Consider the following 21,939-nt stretch of genomic DNA (forward strand, 5'->3'; position numbering starts at 1 on the left):
CTTTTTTTGGCCTCCCTTTTACCCAGCTCTCAAGGCTCTTTGGACTCAAGGCCCAAAGCTGTTTAACACATGAGAGAGGGAATCAGTGAAGATGATTCTTCTGTAAATGCATTTCACTGATGGAAGCTGGCTTTGGAGATCGTTATCTCTTGAAAATTATTTAATGCAGTGAGTATCTTTGGAAAAGTATTGATGAGACTGGGTTTTACATAAAAGCACAAAGTGGTGCTGCTGCTTAGCACAAGTTTCCTGGAGGAGAAATCAGAAATGTGAGTTACTCCCAGGTCTGGTAATTGCAGAAAAAAGGGGGTGACTGAACTGTCTTTTCATGTGAAATTTTTCAATAGCCTTTTCCCCAAAGCTGATTCCTTCTGATTGTTTGGAGAATTGTGGTAGGTTCTCCATCTCAACAAGAAATAGACTTATTAATGGACTAGAACAGTTTGAGGTCAGGGAATGTGGAGGGAAAACACTAAAGTGAAAAAATAATTTCCTTTTGAAGAAATATTTGAAGTAACAACAAATTGGTTTTTTGAACAAATCTATGAAGAGTTATCTTGGCAGCAAGCAATACAAATGAGTTAAACTGCTCATAAGCATTTAACCTTTTTCATAAGTGAAAAATCTGTATCAAAATAGATACAGATATATGTGGATGTGCTTAGGGAAAAATAACTGCATTTAAAGAACTTAACCCAAAAATAGTAGCACACATAGTCTAGATGTTCTAGCATCACAAACAGATGCTAGAAGATGAGGGTGATTTGTGGTACCTTGCAGAGAGAGAGAGAGAGAGCTGGATTTAGATGCTATCCCTTCTTTCTGTACAACATACACGTTGCTGCTGGAAAACAAGTTGGGAAGGAGCCAAGAAGGACAGCAGTCAATGGCATGATCTCCCTAAAGGGAAAACAAAGTTCACCAACTGCATACAGCCCAGCTCAGCTTTCCCTCTCTGCCATTGGCTTTGCTGGGCCCAGCAGCACAGCCTGGGGCCAGAGGGCAGAAGGGGAATTTCTTCTGGACAGCCTTGTCCCAGTGAGATCCTGGCTTGCCAAGGGAAGAGCAAAGGAGCTGTGAAGGCTCAGAAATCTACCTGCTTACATGAGACACCAAAACTGCTCTGCTGTCATGCAATCAGGACAATCCATGGAAGTTAAATGTGCACATTGCCCATGCAATACTGATAAAGAATCTTCTACACTCTATCCCTGCTGTTAAGGGACATAAAAATTCTGTGTTTTAATGAAGACTACATTGTTGCTGTTCACATCTAAATTAAAGCGCGGAGACCGAGTCTGGAGTGGTTACACACATCTCTCCCCAGAGGATTTAGCCATATTTATTCAGTGTAGGGACAGATGTGGGAGGCTCAGGGTCTGTAATAAGCATATCCATGGCTTGGATGTGCTGGCACCACTGGGCATTTCTCAGTCAGCAATGGGAATGCAGCTCAAGGGTAAGACACTGTGTCCTGCTCCAGCTGGGCCTGGAGCAGCAATGCCACTAACTCCAAGCCCAGCAGGAACAGCCCAATCCCACAGGTCAGTAGTGTTAAATGTCTCCTGGAAGCCAAATCAGCTGGATACCTCATCACCATGTGAAGTGTATTTGGAACTTCACACCTGTGAGTTATAATAAAAAATATGCTAACATGTACATCAACAGGCTGTGATTTGTTATGTTAATCACTTTCCCATCTATGCATTTACTCACAAAATACATTGCATAATTTATGGAATTGCTTTAGCGCTCAGACCACAAACAGCATCTCCTGATTGGTTCAATTCAGTGCCATATGTTATAGAGGAAATATGTATATACTCAATGAAGATGTAAGTTTAAAGGAAACCTTGAGCAAAATGATCAAATTATAAACACGTTTTCTGCCTGATGAACATGGAATTTATATTTGTAATCTTATCTGAGTTGTGTTGCTACAGACAGCTTGGCTTTTGTTTTCACCCCTTAAGGCTTTCTTCAAATATTCCTGTACTAGAAATGTTTTCTGAAGCTCTACAACCAGACAATTAAGTGAGTACAAAGAGCACAGTAATTACTCCACACAGCTAGAATCATGTCCTGTGTGGTAATGCCTTTCTTCCTTTCAGTTTTTCTTATCTAGAGATAAGTTACACCAACAGACTGCCTTCTGAGTCCATATCCAGTTCAGTTAGGATCAGTTTTAAGAGAATATTGTGCTTCAGAAAATATATAAATGCAAATTCTTGAAGACTGGAAAGAGTCAAAGTGGTCTAGGAATTTTTCATGAGAGCATTTAAATTTTGAGCTCTCCTGCTAGAATATATATATATATATATATATATATATATATATATATATATATACATATATATGTATTTAAACTCAATTTCCTCAATTGTTTATGTTATATTATCATATACTTTAAACAGGTTTATTCTTTCTGAAATAATTTAGGTGTAAAATATGCAAGAGGAGAAGAGAGGTGATGGTATGGTAGCCCATCTTACAGGGACACCATCATTGTCAGTTTGTGGAAGCAGACCTCTCCAATATGACTCGCCCCACAGCCACGGAAAAACACCTTTGGGAAAGGCAGGCTCCTAGCAGGGTCCTCAGATGGCCATGATGAGTCAGAGCCTTGGCACATGTGTTTTATTTGAAATACAGATTTCTGACAATCCTGGTAGACATTGGCCAAGTTGGCCAAGCTTTTTTCTTTCCTAGCTCCTTTCCAGAGAGAACTGAAGATGTGTTCAACTGCTGCTGCCAACTTTGCTAGCTGATTGATGGCCTTGCTGGCCTGGCTGAGCACTGCTCTGAAGGTTAGGTTTCCTGAAAGCAGAAAGAAAACCCCCCCATGACCACTCTGGCACTTGTAGAACAAGCAATTTGTCTGACTGGCTGCTGAATGTATTAATATTTGAAGTTAATTTGTCTGCTTGAATAATCTGGTGCCAAATCATGTAGCCATTTATCAGTTGTAAAGGGAAGACACTGCTCTTGCCCAACCATCTCTAGAAAGTAAAACCACCATAACCTTGGTATGTTTGACACAGCTGATTGTGGAAAATGACACTGCAATGTTGTTCTGACTGCTTGCTAACAAGATTTAGTAGTCTTATGTTCAAGGTTGGATAAATTATATTTCCATTGTCCAGAAGAAATGTAACATATGAATTTGTAATTGTTTTAGCAGTGCCAGCTATGCAAGGGTATCCAAGTCTTCCTAAGAGTCTAGGCTAAATGGAAATCCCATGCAATAAGTACATCTATTGCAAGAGAGCACTCTCAGCAGAGGTCCTGGGAGGGGAGAGAATCCTCTATTAAAAAAATTATGGAAGGTAAACACCACCCAAAGAATTACAACTCTTCCCACCTTCCTCAGATGTTGCCCTGTCCCCAGCTGAACTGCTGACAGATGGTGGGATGGCAAACAGGGGAGCAATGCTGCCAGCAGGGATGAGAGCCTTCCCTGGAGGACGTGGGTTTGGCAAAGCTGCCTGTCAAGCCAGCCACAGGATGACGACAGAGTGATGCTTAAGTGCTGTCAGATACCCAGAATGGGGGTCAGAATGGTTTGGCAAGAGGGAAGGTTGGCAATGGGAAGGGAGGAAGGAAGAGAGGAGTGCCAACAGAAGGAGAGAGAAGCTCTATTGGACCAGCAGGGTTTTTTATCTGATAGAAAGACAGTGCATTTTAATATATCAAAAGCTTTAATTTACTAAATCAAAGGCTTTTATTCAAATCAATTACAGCAGCACTCATTGCTGGGCCCTTTTGGCTGTCAGGCCGAGCTGTGGCTCCATGCAAGGCTGTCTAAAGAAGGCAGAAGACAGACTGATGTTGCATTCCATTTGATTGTCATTGGAAGAGATACAGATTTGTGCATGTGCTATTTTCTTGCTCTAGGTCTCTTGCTAGAGACTGGTACAGTTGAAGAACCAGGATGTGAAAAGTACCTAGACTGGTGATGGTATTGTATTTGCTTATATTTTGCTCATATCCTACCAAGGAAAAAACCCAACCTGAATAAAATGAAGCAAAAGCATTGCAAGCCATTGGCAGATGGTTTTTTAACAGTGCTGTCTCTATAGATTTGCTCAAAATCTGGTTTTCAGATGTAGACTGTAATAATTCCAAAAACACAGGGCTGCAATCCATGGCTGCAATTCAGTGTGGCTGAATCTGCGCTGATCCCTGTAACAGCAAAGCTACATTTTGGTTTATGTGGTGTGTAATACTGATTAAATTTCTGTCCATGTCCAACAAAGGTCATGTCCCTTATGACTGGGTGTGCAAGAGTTTCCCAGGCATTCCCACCTAACTGTGCAGACTGGAGAACACTGAGATAATGAAATCTTCAAGGACCAACATAAAATGTCATCCCACTTCTCATGTGGCAAGGCAGTAACTATATTTCACTCCCAAGACTTTTCATCCCCAAAGGTTTATACTGTAGGCTGATTGTTATATACCATATAAATCAGAATTTCAAGAGGACACAACACCAGGTTAGTTCTCTATGCATTCAGCTCAACTTTTAAGGGTTACAGAGTATAATGAGATTGCATACATACCAGTGTCTCTTCAGAGGCTGTCATTGTTAACCCCATGTGTGAAAGGAGTGTGAAGTATGTGATCCAGCATGGTGCTCACCCTTCTGAGGTATCTGAGGGTAATAGTTTCTGGAGGAGCAACTCATCAGGGTCAAATGCCACCTGCATGTACAGTGTCTACAGTTGTGCAGCCTGGAAGGTCTCAGGAAGGGCTCTGCCCACTTGTAACATTCATTCATGGCATAGCAAAAGCATTGGCAGAGGGGTTTTTGTCATAGTAAGTGCTGGTTATGCACATTGCTTAAAATGGACTGAATATTGTACAAGTAGAGAGGGCCAAATGCCTGCCCCAAATTTTCTGCCACATACAACTAAGTTTCATGTTTTTATCACTTTGAATGCCAATCTGCTCCATCTATTTAAGTTCATTTTTAAAATGTGCTCTTAATGACATACATCATGTCCTTGGGCACCTAAGCCGCCCAATTTTATGACAAGTAAGCTCCTATGTAAAGTTTTTTGTGGAAGCACATTGTTGGCTGATGTCTGAAGACCTTAGTCCTATGAACCTTTATGTGCTGTGGTGGACTGACATCAGCCAGCAGTTAAGTCTCCACAGAGACACTTGCACAGTCCTTCCAGAGAACAGCAAGAACAAAAGCATGGTAAATATGTGGGTCGAGATAAAAAGAGCTCAAGAAGTGAAGTGAAAGAAGAAAGGGGAAAAAAGGCCTCCACACAATTAATGCAAAAGCATTCACTCAGCACCTCCACAGACAGACAATGCCCAGCCAGTCTCCTAGCAATTGCTTCCCCTTCCTCCATCCCTCTTTTTCGGCTGAGTGTGATGATGAGTTGTATGGGACATCCTGTCTTTGGTCAGTGGAGCTCATCTGGCCCAGCTGTGTTCCCTCTCACTCTGACTCCTCTTGATCACCCCCAAGTCACTTGCTGGAGCAGAGGCAGAGTGAGAACCAGAGAAGGTCTTGATGTTGTGCAAACACTGATCAGCAATAGCTAAAATATTGGTGTGCTATCAACACTGCTTTATCACAAGTACAAAACACAACACCATATGGGCTGCTATGAAGAAAATTAACTTAATCCCAAACAGACTCAATATAGCATCATGACAGGTCATGCACAAGGACTGATGAACTCATATATGCATAATGTGTGTGAGTATCAGATTGATTTTTTTGTGTATGTTGGACTAGACAAGAGAATATTAATGTAAATGTTTGTAGGACTGGGAGTTCTGATTGCATTTGCTCAGGCTTGGCAGCAGTATTAATGCATGTCTAGCATGAAAGATACTTAGGCTTTAATTGTGACCCCCGAGCACATCATCATCAAAACCCTCAATTGCTAGAAATATCACAACTGTAGGGATGCAATTAAAAATCTTCTAGCTGCTACTAAAAACCCATCAATATAAGGGTTTCAGAAGTAAAAATACCACTGCTTGGAAAGACTGTCAGTGAATGTGAGATATTAATCTCCCTGCCATGTTCCCCCAGACAAGCTACAGGAAGCATCATTCTCACTCTTCATATTCAAGGCCCCCCTTTTCCTTTGTACACTGAATCCTACCAGCAATATTAAAAAAAAACAAAAATCATGGCAGAGTGTTTGTAAACTCCAGCACCCCCACCCTTCAGCCTCAAATCTTCCTTCCACCTCTCTCAGTCATATTACTGAGGAAGAAGAGCACATGCTGTGGTGAAGGACTGGAAGGGAAGTAGGAGCACCAGAGGGCACTGCATTTTCCAGGAGGGCTCCTGGAGGTGGAGATGTGACAGCCTTGCCCCAGAGTAGGCAAAAACCTGGAGGGACAGACTGGAGGAAGTGTGGGCAGCAGGAAGTGGCTTCATGCTTGAAGCAGATCAGGTAAGTCTGGAGAAATAGCCAGGGCAGGAGCTGCCTTTTCTCTGCCCTCCACAGAGATGTCTGCTTGGAAATAGCAGCAGGAGTGAAGGCTTTTTGCTGCTGCTGTTTGTTGCAGTTTGCAAAGGGCTGATAAGGCCTCAGAAAGGTTTTTCCATTAAAGTGGGCTAAGATGCTGAAGGGGGATGCTGGCTGCTGAGCAGGGATGTGCAGAACAATCTCCCTCATGCCAGTGGTGTATGGAAAACTCCCAAAGGCAGAGTATGGGAATGGCTGAGGCGATGCAAGTGCACCCATCAGTTTATAATTTCACCATATAGACAAGGTCTAAGCTACAAAAAACAACCAAACAAATGGGCTCAAATTAGAAATGGCATTATTTTTCACATGGTCTGTTGGGTTTTACTGGTAGTGTGCCCCAAAATTGGTAGTGGTCACTGTATTCCCTAACAAACATCACACAACAGACCTAAGCTAAGTAATTTTTTAAAATTATTCCTAATTTATTTTTTCTTTTAATAAAGCCCCGTGTCTGGCATGAGATATAGGAAGCATGAGATTTTGTAGGGCAAGACTCCAAGTTGATAAATGAGTGTAAAGCCAACAATAAATCCAAAATGATCAGATGAATCATTCTGTTACAGTGATCTGCGTGTATAACTTGCTTCCTCTGAAGGGTAATGCACAAATCCTCGAAAAAGTTACTTCAGGAGGCAGATCAACCAATAACTTTTGAATCAGAATGAGGCTGTAAAATATCAAGTAAACTTTAGATTTACTAACTTTCCTTGAGTCAGTCTTGATATGTGGGAGGGGGCAGGGGGAGAAGAGACAAGACTCAAAACAACCACAAAAGGAGACCCAGCAGATGATCTTGCTTAGTTTTGGAGTATTGCCAGAAGTTTTATGTTTGCTAGTGCCATTACAGCTTCCCCAGGCCTTCCCAAAGGAACAGGCGTGGAATAGCTGTTGCTGGAAGTGTCAAATTATCTCCATTGCCACACCTGAAAGAACAAAAGTCTGTTTGTGTCTTTGCCTATATGTGATTAAAGAACTGTGAAGGGGCTCATACAGTAAGCAGTTGGATCTGGGGACAGACCCACATACAATGAAGTAAAGAGAAAACATTTCAGAGATATTAAAGATGAGCCAGAACCAAATAAAGGAGATACCCTAAATGAAGATGATCTTGATGATGCATTACAGCTTCAGATCAAGTCTTTGTGGCACAGATACCTTTTTGAAACACACTATGTATAGCTGGGTAAGTTTTTTCTATTTTATTTTTCATCTTACTAGCTATAGGCCTTAAGCTGTTAGTAGTCCATGAAGGTATCCTGCCAGGGACAGACTAATTTTGCTGACAAAGAAGCCCAGGAAGCTGTCAGGAGTATTGCTGTTATAAAGATACAGACTGCCTGTATGCCATCACCTCTCTCACCATCCCCACTGCTGCTCTTTTGGAATAGCTTAGAAAAAATCACCTACCTCAAGTCCTGCAGAGATGATGAGTTGGGTGATACAACAAATGGCACACCATTCAAAGTATCTCTTTATTCATTTATACACTGGGTATACCGGGCATTGAAGAAAGCATCCCTTCCTCTGTTCCACACTGGGACTGAAGTCTCCCAAAGTTCTGCAGCTCTACTGGGCCCATGCTTATTTAACTTTCTTCTGAAAGTGGAGGTTGGATTATGAGCACTTGCAATGGCTATCACTGCTGTTTTCTTTGTCTCCTCTAAAATACCACCCTCCAGATAACTTTCAGAGCTCTGGAATATCAGCCCCTTCTTTCTCATATCTCAATATATTCTTTCTCATTCTTTCTGACTCCTTTTATTTTCTCCATTCCTAACTCCTGAATGAATGGTGTGGGTTGGAACGTACTAGTCCAACCCTGCTGCCATGGGCAGGAACACCTTCCACTAGATACACGTTGCAAAGAACCTCATCCAACACATCCTCTAATGTTTCCAGGAATGGGCATCTACCACCTCTTTGGACAACCTGTTCCAGCATTTTCCCATCCTCACTGGAAAAAAATTTCTTCCATCTAATCTAAATAGTTCCTCTTTTAGTTTAAAACCATCACCCTCCATCCTATTGCAACATGCCCTGCCACAAAGTCTGTCACCATCTTTCCTGCAGACTGCCCTGAGTACTGAAAGGCTGCAATGAGGTCTCCATGGAGCCTTCTCTTCTCCAGAGAACAACGCCAGCTCTCTCAGCCTTTTCTTATCAGAGATGTGCTCCAACCATGTGATCAGCGTAATCTGTTTTTTCTTCTTGGCCAAATACTGTTTTGCCTTAGCCTGGATTTTTGTTTAATTTGTATGGATTGATAGCTGTAGTATGAGAGTGAGGACACAAAGCTGCTTGCTGTGCTTTCTTTGGCTGGCTGCAGTTTTACAGCACTGAAGTTTGCAGAATGCCTTTTGGAACAACATCAGACAGACTCTGCAACATAACCTCTATGTCAGAACTAGGGAAAAAAAAGACTAGTATCAGTAAAACAATAAGAAACACTGCAGAACTCTTTCCTCCTCATCTCCTTTGACCCCTTGCCCCAGCCCCCCAAGGCTGACCTGTGCAAAGTGTGTCTGCACGAGTGCAGCAGCTGAAATAATGTCTGGTTGACACTTGGGAGAGAAATCCATGATTCTTGCTGCATTTCACGTTTGGGATCACACTGCCAGCATCACCTTCTGTCCAAGGGCTCCTTTGGCACACATATCTTACTTATGCTTTTTCAAACACTGGATGTGTCCATGCATATTTCAATGGACAGATCACAGAACACATCTTTTTATGGTCCCCATAATTTTTACAAAGAAGCATGCTTGGCTGGCAAACCTGGCCTGTCAAGCTGGTTGTGAGGAATATGATGTTGGAGGTTTGGATTTTGTTTCCTAACACTAGGGTTTTAAAATGACTAAGAGCACATTCTGCAACAGGCTGAAATGCTACAAGGTTTATTCAAGGACCATCATTCTTCTCAGGACTGGGATTGTATTTCCCAAGTTTTTCAGTACTGCTGTTCTATTTATAGCAATGGCCTGTACCTGCCAGCTACACTTTAAAAGAGATGCTTTGCAGATGCAGAGCAAACCTGTCTTTGTGTCTTCAGATCTAAATTTTAGAGTGGTTTTGAACTGGGAGTTGACAAGCTGGGAGTCATTCTGTCCAAGCTGGATCTGTTAGATTTAGAGCTTCTCAAAGGTTGACTGATACATTTATATAGATGCTGCCCCCATTCCAGACAGCTTAGCAGGATCGTTTAAGAGCTGAAATACTGTGCAGTCGGCCACATCCTTGAATTGGGCTTCCCATAAAGCTTTGGAAGTATTGAGCAGTTGCTCTGCCTGCAATGTCTCCTTGAAACTTCTGGATTAAAAAATGTTCTGTGGTTCCAGCAGATGGCTCAGCAAGCCATTGCTGACTCATTCCCCCTTGTTGCTGCAACAAAGGCAATTCCCAGCACATTCAGACACTGGTCAGTGCTTTGTAGAAAGAGGAACCATCCAAACACCATGGAAGATCAGTACAGCCATTCTCAGGAATCTCTTTAATGATGTAAACCTGGCCACTGACAACAGCTCTAGTAATGGATCAGTTTCATGATTTTTTGAGTAACATCTCCACCAGCCATTCTAGCATTGGTGTCTTTAACAGAAGGAATTACATTCCCCTCACAGCAATCATACATCTCAAAAAGAAGAGCACTTCCCACAGCAGCAGCAGGCACAGAGAGAATGGCAGGGAATGCCCAGGGCTGCAGAGGGTTCTGTGACAAGACCAAGCACAACACCATCTCTTCTTCAGAACATGGCATCTCTCAGGTTCTGCATTTGTGCATTTTTAAGCATACAATTCACCTCTTTCATATACTGGCACAGCATATTTAACTCCACTCTGGTGAGCTGCATCCAGCTCCAGGGATCCCAGCAAATGCTATGGGAATTTGGTTTGCTCAGCCTGGAGAACAGAAGGCTTCAGAGTGACCTAAATGCAACCCTTCAGTACCTGAAGGGAGCCTACAAGAAAGATGGAGATGGACTTTTTACAAGAGGTTGTAGTGACATGACAAGAGGGAATGGATTAGAACTGAGAAAGAGCTGATTTAGAATAGATATTAGGAAAAAATTTTCACTTTCAGAGTGGTGAGAGGCAGTGGAACACGTTGCCCAGAGAAGTCCCACCCCTGAAAGTGTTCAAGGCCAGTCTGGATGGGGCTTTGAGCAACCTCGTCAAGTGAAAGGTGTCCCAGCCTATGGCAGGAGGGTTGGAACTAGATGATCTTGAAGGCCCCTTCCAACCTAAACCATTCTATGATTCTGTGATTCCATGACCTCACTATTGGCTGGACTATACACTGGATAATACAATAAACACTCACTGGAGGTAGCTCATTATTTACTAGATTTAATCTAGAAAAGAGGCTTAGTTGAAGGCACTCAGATGCCAAGAGATATTAAATTAAACAAAATTGTATCATGTATGTAATTATTTATTGAGCTGAGAATCCATACAAGGTAAACAAATGTTTACACTATCATACAGTAAGCATTTCCAGGGCTTAATAAAAATGATTGTCACTCACTGTGCTTCACCAAAAAAAATCATTTTAATGAATAAATAATTTGATGAAATCAAAAAATATTTACAATATAAACAAATGAAAAAGCTTTGGATATATTAATCTGAGCATCCTGTCTTTTGCATTTTTAACTGCATTTCTATCAAGATTCTCTCTATGAAATGGTACAAAGTGGATAGAAATTACAACTCAACAAAGTTATCATGATTTGGTACATGTCTTTCTGTTAGTTCAGATAAGCTACATATGATTTGTTAATTATGCACGTGTTAGAATACAAATATAACTAAAATCATATATTATCAAAATGCCAGACAGCATTCTCCACAGAACAGAAATGTACACTAGGCTGTGACAATAACTGAGAATCACAGGCAACGAAAAGTAACAGAGAAAGTACAAATTCCTTCATAAGAATATAATTGTGCTCTCTTATTTACCAGAGGACTATGCTGCTTCACCACATCAATGGCTGAGCATGGATAAGGTGTTCAAGGACTGCCACGTGGTTCGGTGTAGGCTCACAGGGGTGCCAAGCAGCAGCTTCGGAGTGGGAGTCGGGCAGTGCAAGCGGTTTTATAAACATCTCTTGGGGCTCTTAAAAAGAGCCAATTATACAAAGCAGTAGAAGCATAACACTGAGAAGTCTTCATCTCGTTTACACAGGCATCATGAAGTGACTTGCTTTGTTTGTGGTAGTGAAAGGAGGAGCTCTGTCTGTGCTGTTTAGACAATCAGCCAGAATTCAAGTATTCTAAAGCCACTTCATAGCAGAATTTGTATTGATCCTGAAAAATCAAAAGGAAACCACAAAGTCAGTTATTGAAGAAACTTAATTAAAGGGGTCAATATTTCTCTCTTGTTAAAATTATTTACTATCAGCTGTTGTCAGTGGGAACAGTTTGCAAATCCAATTTATGTTCAGATAAGAAAATCTTTATATTAACCAGACAATAGACACTATACATAGTAACTTATGGTGCTGCTCATGTTAGATGAGTATTTAGCTGCTGTAATACACTTGTATGAGAAAAACTGACTGCACATAAACAAATTGACTTGCAACCCTTCTGTCATCTGTGAAAATGCTCATGTAGCACTTTATGAGAATTGGAGTTGTTGAAATTCCTCCCTGGAAACATTTATCTTAAAATAGACCCAGCGTTTAGTACTTCCCAGATTACAACTTTTATTTTAATGTCATTCAGACACTTGCTGCATTTCAGGGCAAGAGTACTCACTGTTGGTCCTCTATCTGCAGCCCAGACCCAACCCACAGGACTATGTAATAGCCTTGTGAGATGGGGCCCGAGCTAAATGAATTGGATTAATTCCAATTAATTTTTAGCAACTGCCAGTGATGGTCAAGTTAGCCTGGGTAACAGAGGAACTGTAAAGAGCCTAAGTTTTCAGGTGCCAGCCCTGTGCTTCAAACACAGACCTGCTGGTTTTATTTGTAGCTGCTTGGAAACAGAGCAAGTCCCAGGGAAATAAATCCCCTTTCTGAGGGATGCAAACCCACTCTGCATCGTTGGGGACAAAAGGTCATGTCTTGGCCCCTTTCATGTCTTCAGTGGAATGGAGAGGACAAATTTAACTGACCATTGTCCACTCTGAAACTTTTAAATGGTGCAGTCACTGATAACTTCCCAGTTTTATGTGCATACATACCCCTCTCCTGTTTCCATTTTTGCTACTCACAATATTCAAAAATACTACAAATATTTAAATGAAGAAAAAGCTGAAGGAAATAGTAAGTGCATGTTCCCTGAATCTAAGGGCTCAGGCTTCTGAAAATTCAATTTGGAAACACTTGCCAGTTTTATAACTATTTCTGTTACTGAAATGCCTTTTTTGCTTATGCACTTTATTTGATTAATAAAGGATAACTAAGCACATATTGACATTTAGGAACAACAACAGATTTAATGAGCTGACAGCACTCAGCCTTGCCCAACATCACGAGTAGTAAGATCTTCAGATATATTCTCTTTTCCCTGAAGCAAACATTTTAAAGGATTAAATCTTTTGGCCTATACTTGTGATTTTGGGTCACATTTTAGCTGAGAAGAGAGTCCACTTTACATGCAAAAGACCATATACTATTAATAAAATCAAAACGCTATTAACAAGCATGGATCATTTAGAAGTTCTTTGGTTGAGAAATGCCACGTCATAAGAAGACAAGTCTAATGTGCACAATAACCTAAGTGATGAGTGAGCTGTATGTGTTTAAAGTCCTGCAAGGTTCCATAAACTGCTTGTGTCTTCTTCAGAATGAGAAAAGAATAAAAAAAAAGAAGAAGGGAAAGAACAGAGTATTATGTAAATTCCTTTTCTGCTTTTATTGCATATATGTTTCTAAATAAATGGAAATTGTTCTATAACTACATAACAGATCAAAACAAGAGATCAGCCACTCATCCATTTCCACTCTTCCATGCTCATTTTATGCTGATTTACTGATCTAGCAGAATAACTGTCATTTTCAGTAAGCTGAATATCTGTCTTAAAGAGCAGACATACCTTATTTCCCACTGTGTTCACTCACTAGTGTCCTTTGTACATTTTTATTATTCACTTGATGGTGGATATTAAAAGTCTCTTTAGACTAGCTAGCTTCAGAGAGGTATATTTAAATTTATTTTCTACAACACCTGTGGGTAGGCCCAATAACATTTATCACCAAATGCTTCAGGCATCCCATAATAGATATTTTGCAATATCATGTGTTACCTTTGTATGACAGCTGAAAAAATTATTAGATTTCCAGATGTGGCATTCAGAGTTTTACACTTGGAGGAAAACCAAAGGTTTCAGCGAAATTGAGATGAATCTCTAAGTATGGATGGTAAAGACTGCCTTTTATCTAGCCAGAAAGTGCATGACATGTATTGATAAAGCAGTCTTAAACCTGTTTTTTGTGAAACATTGTAATGATTTTGAGCATTTCATCTTTTACCATAAAATTTTACAAGGTAGATGAATATTACTGTTCTTCTTTTTGCAGTAGAGAAACTGAGGCAAAGACACATTAATATAAGAAGAGTCATAAAGGATAAACTCAGTAACAAAATCAGGAAAAGAACTCAAGTCTCCCAATTCCCTTTACCATGAAGCCATTTACACAGAAATTGAAACCTGGCTAATTCAAATATTTGTTCCTGCAAGGTGGCAGACTACAACTGAAGAGATGTCATTCTAACTCTGCTCAGTCAGTGCATTATGTGATAATGGGAAAAATCCTAGTTGTCCCTTGCCTTTATTCCTCTGTCTGTAAAAATAAGGAAAACAATACTGATCTCTGTCACAAGTGCTTTGAAATTTCCTAATAAAAAAGGCCCTACAAGGCCTTTCTATGCTTTCCAGACATTCCCAATACCACTCTCAGTTTACTAAAAGATATATTTTTATTTAAAATAACACATTTAGCTTTTTTGATTAAAAAAATTCTCTTCTGAAAAATGGAGACAATTGCATGACAAATCTATATCTGGAGAACTCTCACAAATGGGAATTTATAGAGAGCATTTTCTTTAACTGTACTTCTACACTGGTAATTTTCATTTTATTTCTATAAAATAAATGAATAAGAGATCAGAGAGTTCTGTGGGCTTAAGCTCTAGGAGGATGGAGAACACCAGCATGCCAAATCCCTGTATAAACTATACTACATGAATGAAGTAGAAGGACATTTTTCTTAATATCTAGGAAATAAAAATGTATGATTCTCATCACGATGATTCTCCTCCTGAGGATAAAAAGGAGAGGAAAAGAAGCCAGTCAAGGTGCTCCCTCCCATCACTGTGGAAGTCTGATAGTTTCTGACTGACACAAGACTCACAGCTCCACACTATTGGTGCTGCTCATGAACTCCCTCCTTGCTTTGCACAGCTGACAACATCTGGCCCTTTTCCATCTGCCTGGCCAGAGCTGGGCCTAGGGGAGGGTTTGGGACTTCAGAGACAGGCCAGGAGAGAGCACTGTGATGGGGGAATATGGTGGGAGCCAGCCTCCCACAGGAGAGGGGAGGTACAGCCATCCACGTAGTGGGGAGGTGGATATCCCTCCCTGCCTGCTTTCACCTGTGTGTCAAAGTCCTGCTCTCTCTGCCTATTCTCCAGTGTGTGACACACTCAGTTCAGCTGAGGGGGTCCTCTCCTAAAAGTACAAGAGGTTGGACCAACTCAGTGAGATGTCACCTGCCTCACCCTGGGCATGCTACAGAAAAGTTGCTGAAATGACCCCAATTTGTCTAACCAGAGCTTGCAAAACTGGCTCAGATTGGGTTAACATCCCTGAAAATGCCCAGATGCTGCTTCCTCCTGCCTGTGATACTAAATCAAATGCAGCTGCCTCTTAAGCAGCCACCTCTGCAGCAGGATGTTGTAAAAGTGTCTTTTATAGCCCAGGCTTCAGAACAGGGCATCGAGCTACACCCATCTCCAAGTACAAAACTACACACTGGAGTGTAAGAACCTGCTGGTTTAAGCTGTTCTGCAGCTCTTCTGGCACAGCAGCTGGCACTTCAGCAGTTCTCCATTTAGGAAAAAGCTCATAAAACACTCTCTAGGAAAATAATTGCACATGGCCCCTTGTTTCTGAATTTCTTTAATCTTTCTATGAGATAGAGCAACCATAATTAAATGCAATATTCTGGATGTCAAACTGAAATTCATGGCTTTGATAAATATTAGGCGATTAAGCTATTTATAAAATATATAATTTGAAAATCTGGCATTTAATTTTACATAACTATTATTTCTACCATGCAAGTGCTGCTCTCCACTTGGTTCAGCCTGCTAGAAAAGAAAATTAATAAGGATGTTCATCTGAAAGTTTAAAACTCTTAAAAAATTCAAACGAACAGAGACAAAGTCTCCTTGGGAAGAAAGCAGTGTAAAAATACTCTTACAAGTGAAGTGACTTCATTATGCCCTTTGAAAATGACTCGCTTGCTTTGTGAACAACTCCCACTGCAAATCCTGGAAATCTTACTGACTCTTCTGAGAAAAAGAACATTTTCTATTTAATGGTGCAGTTAAAAAGCTCCTACCAGAAGGTCCACCATGTTAGGCTTATTATTCCTCAGTGTCTTCACAGCATGGAACACATCAACAGCCCTCTGATGTCGAAGCATTTCACAAACAATGCTGATTGCACAAAATGTCCCACTGCGGCCACCTCCATTCCTGCAGCGAAAGTGATAAAACGGCTCAGTTACAATGGACTCTGTGGCACAAGTCTGTACAGCAACAGGGATGGCTCCAGAAGGCATGAGCTCCAGCAGGGAGAAACCACAGAACATTCCTGGCCCCAAAGGCTGCCCAACTCCAGGCAAAACATGATTTTTAATTGGAATTGGCATGCTGAAAGATCTCAAAGCTATGATTCAGAAGTCAGCAGGCTGACAGCCTGGAGGCAATTGAATGGCTGAGTTTTGCACCACCCTTCAGTGAACACTGGAGACAGCACAAAGAGGATGCTAAAATAAGGATAAAGTACTTTTAGTTTCAGTTCAACACTGCTTTGCATTGTAAACACACATGGCTGCAGTGAGCATCAGGCCTGGAAATGCCACAGAGAAAGCAAATCTTTGAGCTCTTTAATTCCAGATTCTGGTGCTTTCCTCCTGGACACAAAGGCATTTCGGAGGAACTGCAAAAGCACCAGAAGTCTCATTTGGGGGAGTCCTGGTGGCTGCACTTGGTATGGCACTGGGTGGTGCTGCCATGTCCCCCTGGCTAGTTATCTCAGCTCCTGGCAGCAGGAAGAGGGGCTGGCTGCCTGGCAAGGGCTGCTTCTAAAGGCAGATGTATTCCCCCTCCACCCACAGTTATCAGAGGATGAGAACCCGAAGCAAATCGCTAACAAAGAAGCCAGGCACAAATGTTCATATACATGATCAAATACAGTATTTAATAATACTTTATCCCTGGTTATTTTTAATCTTCAAGAGAATCTCTTTCTTTCTGGAAGCCCCATTATTTCTACACTTATTCTAATCAGAATCTTTAGGCTGAGCTTCACTGAAAATAATAAACCTTAATAATTACCAGAGTGCAGACTAGTTAGGTAGCAGGTCTTTCAAACAAGCTTTGCAAATGGTTGATTTTCAAAGGAAGATACAACGTCGCACATCTGTCACATCCAGGCACTATGAAAAGAATGCTCTCTGCTGCCAAAACAGTGCCTGATATTGTGGGACTGTTTGAGAATTTTAATTAAAATAAAGTAATTTAAAAGGATTATATTAGAGCTTTTTCTTTCTTTACTGCCTGGAAGTGACGCATGTGTGATGTTGTACAACTATTTAATATCATCAGCCACCTCAGAGATAACAGTAATTTGCACTTCAAAAGGGTCTTTTCAGCTAAAGATCTCAAAACATTAATTAATCACACTGCACAATGCTCCTTTGATGAAAGTATTATTATCCCCATACTACAGATGGGGAAACTGAAGAGCAGTGACTTGTTCAAGGTCAGTGATAGTGGGAATCATTAATATACTCTTAGATTCTCCTCCATCATTCTGACACAGGGTCCCAACTTCTGAACATGGTTTTCCAGTTTGCAGGTCCCTTCTCTATCATGGCAACATCTTTAAACAGATGTTTAGAGGAAGATGAATACAACTTCAACTGCTGAAGACTCAGTCCCAAAAGATCAGCTACTTCTGAGGGCAGAAGCATGTACAGGTATTAAACTGTACCAAAAGAAGGATGGTGGCAGAGTGGATGACAGTCTGCATGAGTGGAGCACAAAGTCAGAGGAGGACAAAAAAATATACCATTATTAGAGAAAGGTTAGGCAATTACAGGATCATCGTAACTGGTCTATCACACCACTTTTACTCCTGTGCTTTATGCCTGGAAAATGAATCACCCCTCCAAAACTACTTATTTCTATCATCCTTATCTGCAGAAATAAAAGGTACATTGTTCTGAAGGCACATTTTTGATTTGCTGCGAATAAGTACGCAACTTTCCCATTTGCAAGAGTCACTGGACTCTTTATATAAAATGGAGTTAACTCAAACCCATCATCTTTCCATAGGGCTTTAACAAAGTACAGATGGGGAAACTCATGAATCTGCATTAAAATGACACAATTCCTCTTGCATTTGAAGCTTTTAAATGAGCAGTTGTAATATTTATTCAGCCCCAGATTAGACAGATGCCTCTTCACCTCATTACAAATCTTTTAAAGCCTGACACAAATTCTGTGACAGAATTCCCTTATCCCTCTCTTCTGCTTCCATACTTACAAGCAATGCACAACCGTGCGTCCCTCTCCCTCGTTGTACTCCTCCTGCCACTTGTCCACCTGACGGATGAGCTTCAAGAAGGAGCGCTTAGAAACCGGAGTGTCCCTGTACATGGGCCATCCCAGGAACTGGAACTGCTGCACCATCCGATAGCCATCCTGGGGCTGCAGGGATCCGGACAAAAGCAGGAAAAGTAACACTATTTGTTTGGCACGAAATTCAGGTATTTGCATCAGGAAGGGAACTTGTTCAAGCAGATGATTGCTGACAAACTGCTAATGTAACTTCAACTGCCCTTGAGGATTGATGACTTTTAATTTTCAATGGAGTTGTCAGAACAAGAGTTTTTAAACAGACTGTTATACAATAGGCTAAAATATAGCAATAGTACATCTGCACAATCAAGCAAATAATTAATTAATAAGATAGGTGGAGCTTGGTAGGAAAGACAGAGCTGTAACATAACTTCAATTATATACTGTTTTCATATATAAGCTTCAGTGTTTTTAAGAACGTTTATGTGTTTCTGTCCTTTTTTTACAAGAAAGGTCAAACCCTCTCAAGATATTTTGAAGCAGGAAACATTAAGAAAACCAAATTGAACCCTCAGATGTTTCTAGCTTATAAAAAAATATCTAACTACATTTTATTTTATTGTGCTCTACTGCAGCAGTCAGAACCCCTCTGGTGAAACATTACTGAACAGTTGCTTTATGGTGATTTAAAATAAAAAAGGAGCACAGAACAAGTGATAGTGGCAGAAAACTACAGTCCTTTGAAAAGGGCATAATGAACATGCACATGAAAACTGGTTTTGTAGTCTAGAGTTTGCCACTTCTGTGCAAAGTGAGGGCATTTTAGTGCCACTCCTAAAATGAACAACACACAGAAATGATGACATTAAATTTTATTCTGTAGAGTAAGAGTTAATAGAGAGGACGTAAGATTAACACGATATGGGAATAAACAAAACTGGATGTGGCACTAGATGTGCTCTCCAATTGGTTTTGTGTGCTTTATGTCAGAGTCTGGAATCTACTGATTTCCTGTCCAGTTTCTTTCAGCTGATGGCTCCTCTTCCCAAAGCAGCCAGACCCAGTGCTTGCTGAAGGTCACAGCCTGCTGGAGGCTGTGTTTTTTATATTGCCACATTTACTGCAAATGCCAGGCCTTCACAGTATTAAGGAAGTATTTGAAGCTTTACAATCTGCTTCCCCACTTGGATATTAACATGTTTTTGGTGTCTTTCCCTGCCCATCGAGCTAACAGGTCCCAGGGAAGTTCTTGATTTTTTTTCTGAACGGAGTCCTGCTTACTCCTAACTATAGCTTTTTGGTGGCTGATATGAGTCCCATTGCAAAGGCTCCCTGGATGGGACCAGATATCTGGTCTGTGGTGGAATCTTTTTTCCACTCAGCTTGAAAGAAATGCCTTGTTTAGTCTTCTGTCAACTTTATGGGAGCATAAAAGCTGGATACAAGAACAACCTGCTTGCCCTTCTGAAGTGGTTACATATGTTATGAAGTGTGGTTATTGGGAGAGGATCTTCACTAAGAGGCTTGGATTGCTATTGAAAAACATAACTAACATAAACTGGTGCACAGCTTTCTTCACATAACACACGATACAAATATACAAGATGGCTAATTTCAAACTATTGAAAACAGCACTGATTTCAGTATTTTTTGGCTATCATACAATCTGAATGCTGCATTTATTTCATTTGCATTTAACACACTTGAGATATGTATTAATTTTTTCTTTTACTTTTATTATACATAGAAGTCTTTTTTATCCTCTGTAATTGTGCTGTGACTCAGTATTGCGCCATTGCTTTCAAATAAATATGCTGAAAAATGAAAATGGTTCTATGTGAGTTTAGCTTTCATTTTTATGATTTGAGTAGACTCAACTCATCTACTGAGACAAAACTGTTTTGGAAATAAGATCCTTACCCTGGCTGCATTATAAATTCGGAATATCCGGCTGATGATGTCTTCTTCCAAGTCAGCCGATACAAACTCCACCTGAATGGGACCGTGCCGGTGCACTCCATTTTCTGGCCAGTACTGAGGACAGAGCTACAGGAGACCATGGACAAAAAAGAACACAGTTAATCACCTTGGATTTCATGCTGCCTCAATATACTCATCTGTATTTGAATTTGTCATACATGTACTACTAGAATTCTTGCACAGTATCTTTATACAGCACACGATGCACCAAGTTCAGTTTCGAGCTCTCTGCTTTCATAACATCTTTCCATGTACCTAACATGGTGGTTCCTGCTGCTGTACTTTCAGTGTCTGGTGCCTGGAGTAAAACACTTCTGATACTCAGCATTACTTCTACAATAGATTATGACTAGACAGGGAGAGGCTGACAAATATTGCCATATCTTGGAGACAGCGGAGGCTAAAGACCAAAGGCCTGGGACCTACAACTGCCCTGAATAGCTGCTAATAATTCAAACTGCATGTGATTTATGCTAGGAAAGGTACATAAATTCTCGAAACTCAGGACTTAACTTTCATGTTTTTCACCTGCGACCGATAATACTGGCTAATATTAGCATTGCTTTAAACTTTCAATAATTGCTTAATTTCATCTTATTAGTGAGACCTCAAAATATTAATTATGCTTTCTTCAGTTCTCAGAAAAAATTATTGCTAGGTATCTAAAGATCACAAAGTAAAATTACTATTATCTTGCATGGTTTTAGTGTCTAATAATATAACAATGGCTTAATCCATGAACCAATTACTGTCTGTGTTAATACTTTAAAGATTGAATCAACACTTTGCAAGGAGGTTTTCGTAGCTAGAATCTGCCTATTTTTTCATAAAAATCCTAATGATTTTTTTTGCCAGGGATATTTGGAGCAGTTTCAGCATGCAGCTTTTGTAAGCATTCACCAAAATTAAATATGAACTCATGAAATTTTGTTTGCTTGCAGAAGCATTGATGTCATATTTGGAACTTTTTATTTCAATCAGTAAAACAGCTGTGGTCTTCATTCTGCTGCATTGCTGTTGGTGATCCAGAGCTGAGCTGACAAATCACATTTACTCCAGATGTTGTTTTGCATTTCTTACAATACTTAGTCCTCAACAAAGTTGTTTAGAGATGACTACATTTTACGAAAACATAACCATTTACTACACCAATTAAAAAAGAAAACACGGTCTGATTTGCAGGATATCACGTTAACAAGTTAAACTCCGAAATTTTGAGTAGGAAAATATGTTTTCATTTTTTAACCCTCCCTATGATGTGGTCTGCTGAGACAACTGCTTTCCAAATATTGTCTAAATGTTACAAAAATTTTTATTATGAAATATGCTGGTGTACAGGATAGCAAAATGCAATGCATACAACTGTTGCAAATGCCAGTGCTCAGATCATTTAACATGTGCACAGTTTAGTACTCATCCTTCAAATACATAGGAATACAGTTCTAACAGATCTCTGAAAAATGCTTAAATGATAATAAGCAGAGCTGTTTGCTGGGGCTGTTTTAGGAAGCTATGATTTTCAAGTTCGAAAGAAACCAAAAGCATTTAAGTCTGCACATTTTGCATGCAAGTGATGCTAGCGACTCTCTTCAAGTCAGAGCCACAGTGAAGGGTTGAATTTCATTTC

General features: G+C 40.4%; 1 protein-coding gene across 4 annotated transcripts in view; it reads right to left on the minus strand.

Annotated features, from left to right (window-relative positions):
- Positions 1 to 10,952: 10,952 nt before the first annotated feature.
- Positions 10,953 to 21,939, minus strand: part of PTPRM (protein tyrosine phosphatase receptor type M) — a 442,137-nt gene continuing 431,150 nt past the window's right edge. For all 4 annotated transcript variants that reach the window (XM_058818601.1, XM_058818619.1, XM_058818610.1 and 1 more), the window contains 4 exons: positions 20,253 to 20,378; positions 18,298 to 18,461; positions 16,085 to 16,220; positions 10,953 to 11,816 (listed from right to left, as the gene is read on the minus strand). In XM_058818601.1, coding sequence (XP_058674584.1) covers positions 11,763 to 11,816; positions 16,085 to 16,220; positions 18,298 to 18,461; positions 20,253 to 20,378 — 480 coding nt within the window. In that variant the 3' untranslated portion in view covers positions 10,953 to 11,762. The remainder of the gene's footprint in view (positions 11,817 to 16,084; positions 16,221 to 18,297; positions 18,462 to 20,252; positions 20,379 to 21,939) is intronic.

The sequence above is a fragment of the Ammospiza caudacuta genome, chromosome 1, assembly GCF_027887145.1.
Source record: "Ammospiza caudacuta isolate bAmmCau1 chromosome 1, bAmmCau1.pri, whole genome shotgun sequence".
NCBI lineage: Eukaryota > Metazoa > Chordata > Aves > Passeriformes > Passerellidae > Ammospiza > Ammospiza caudacuta.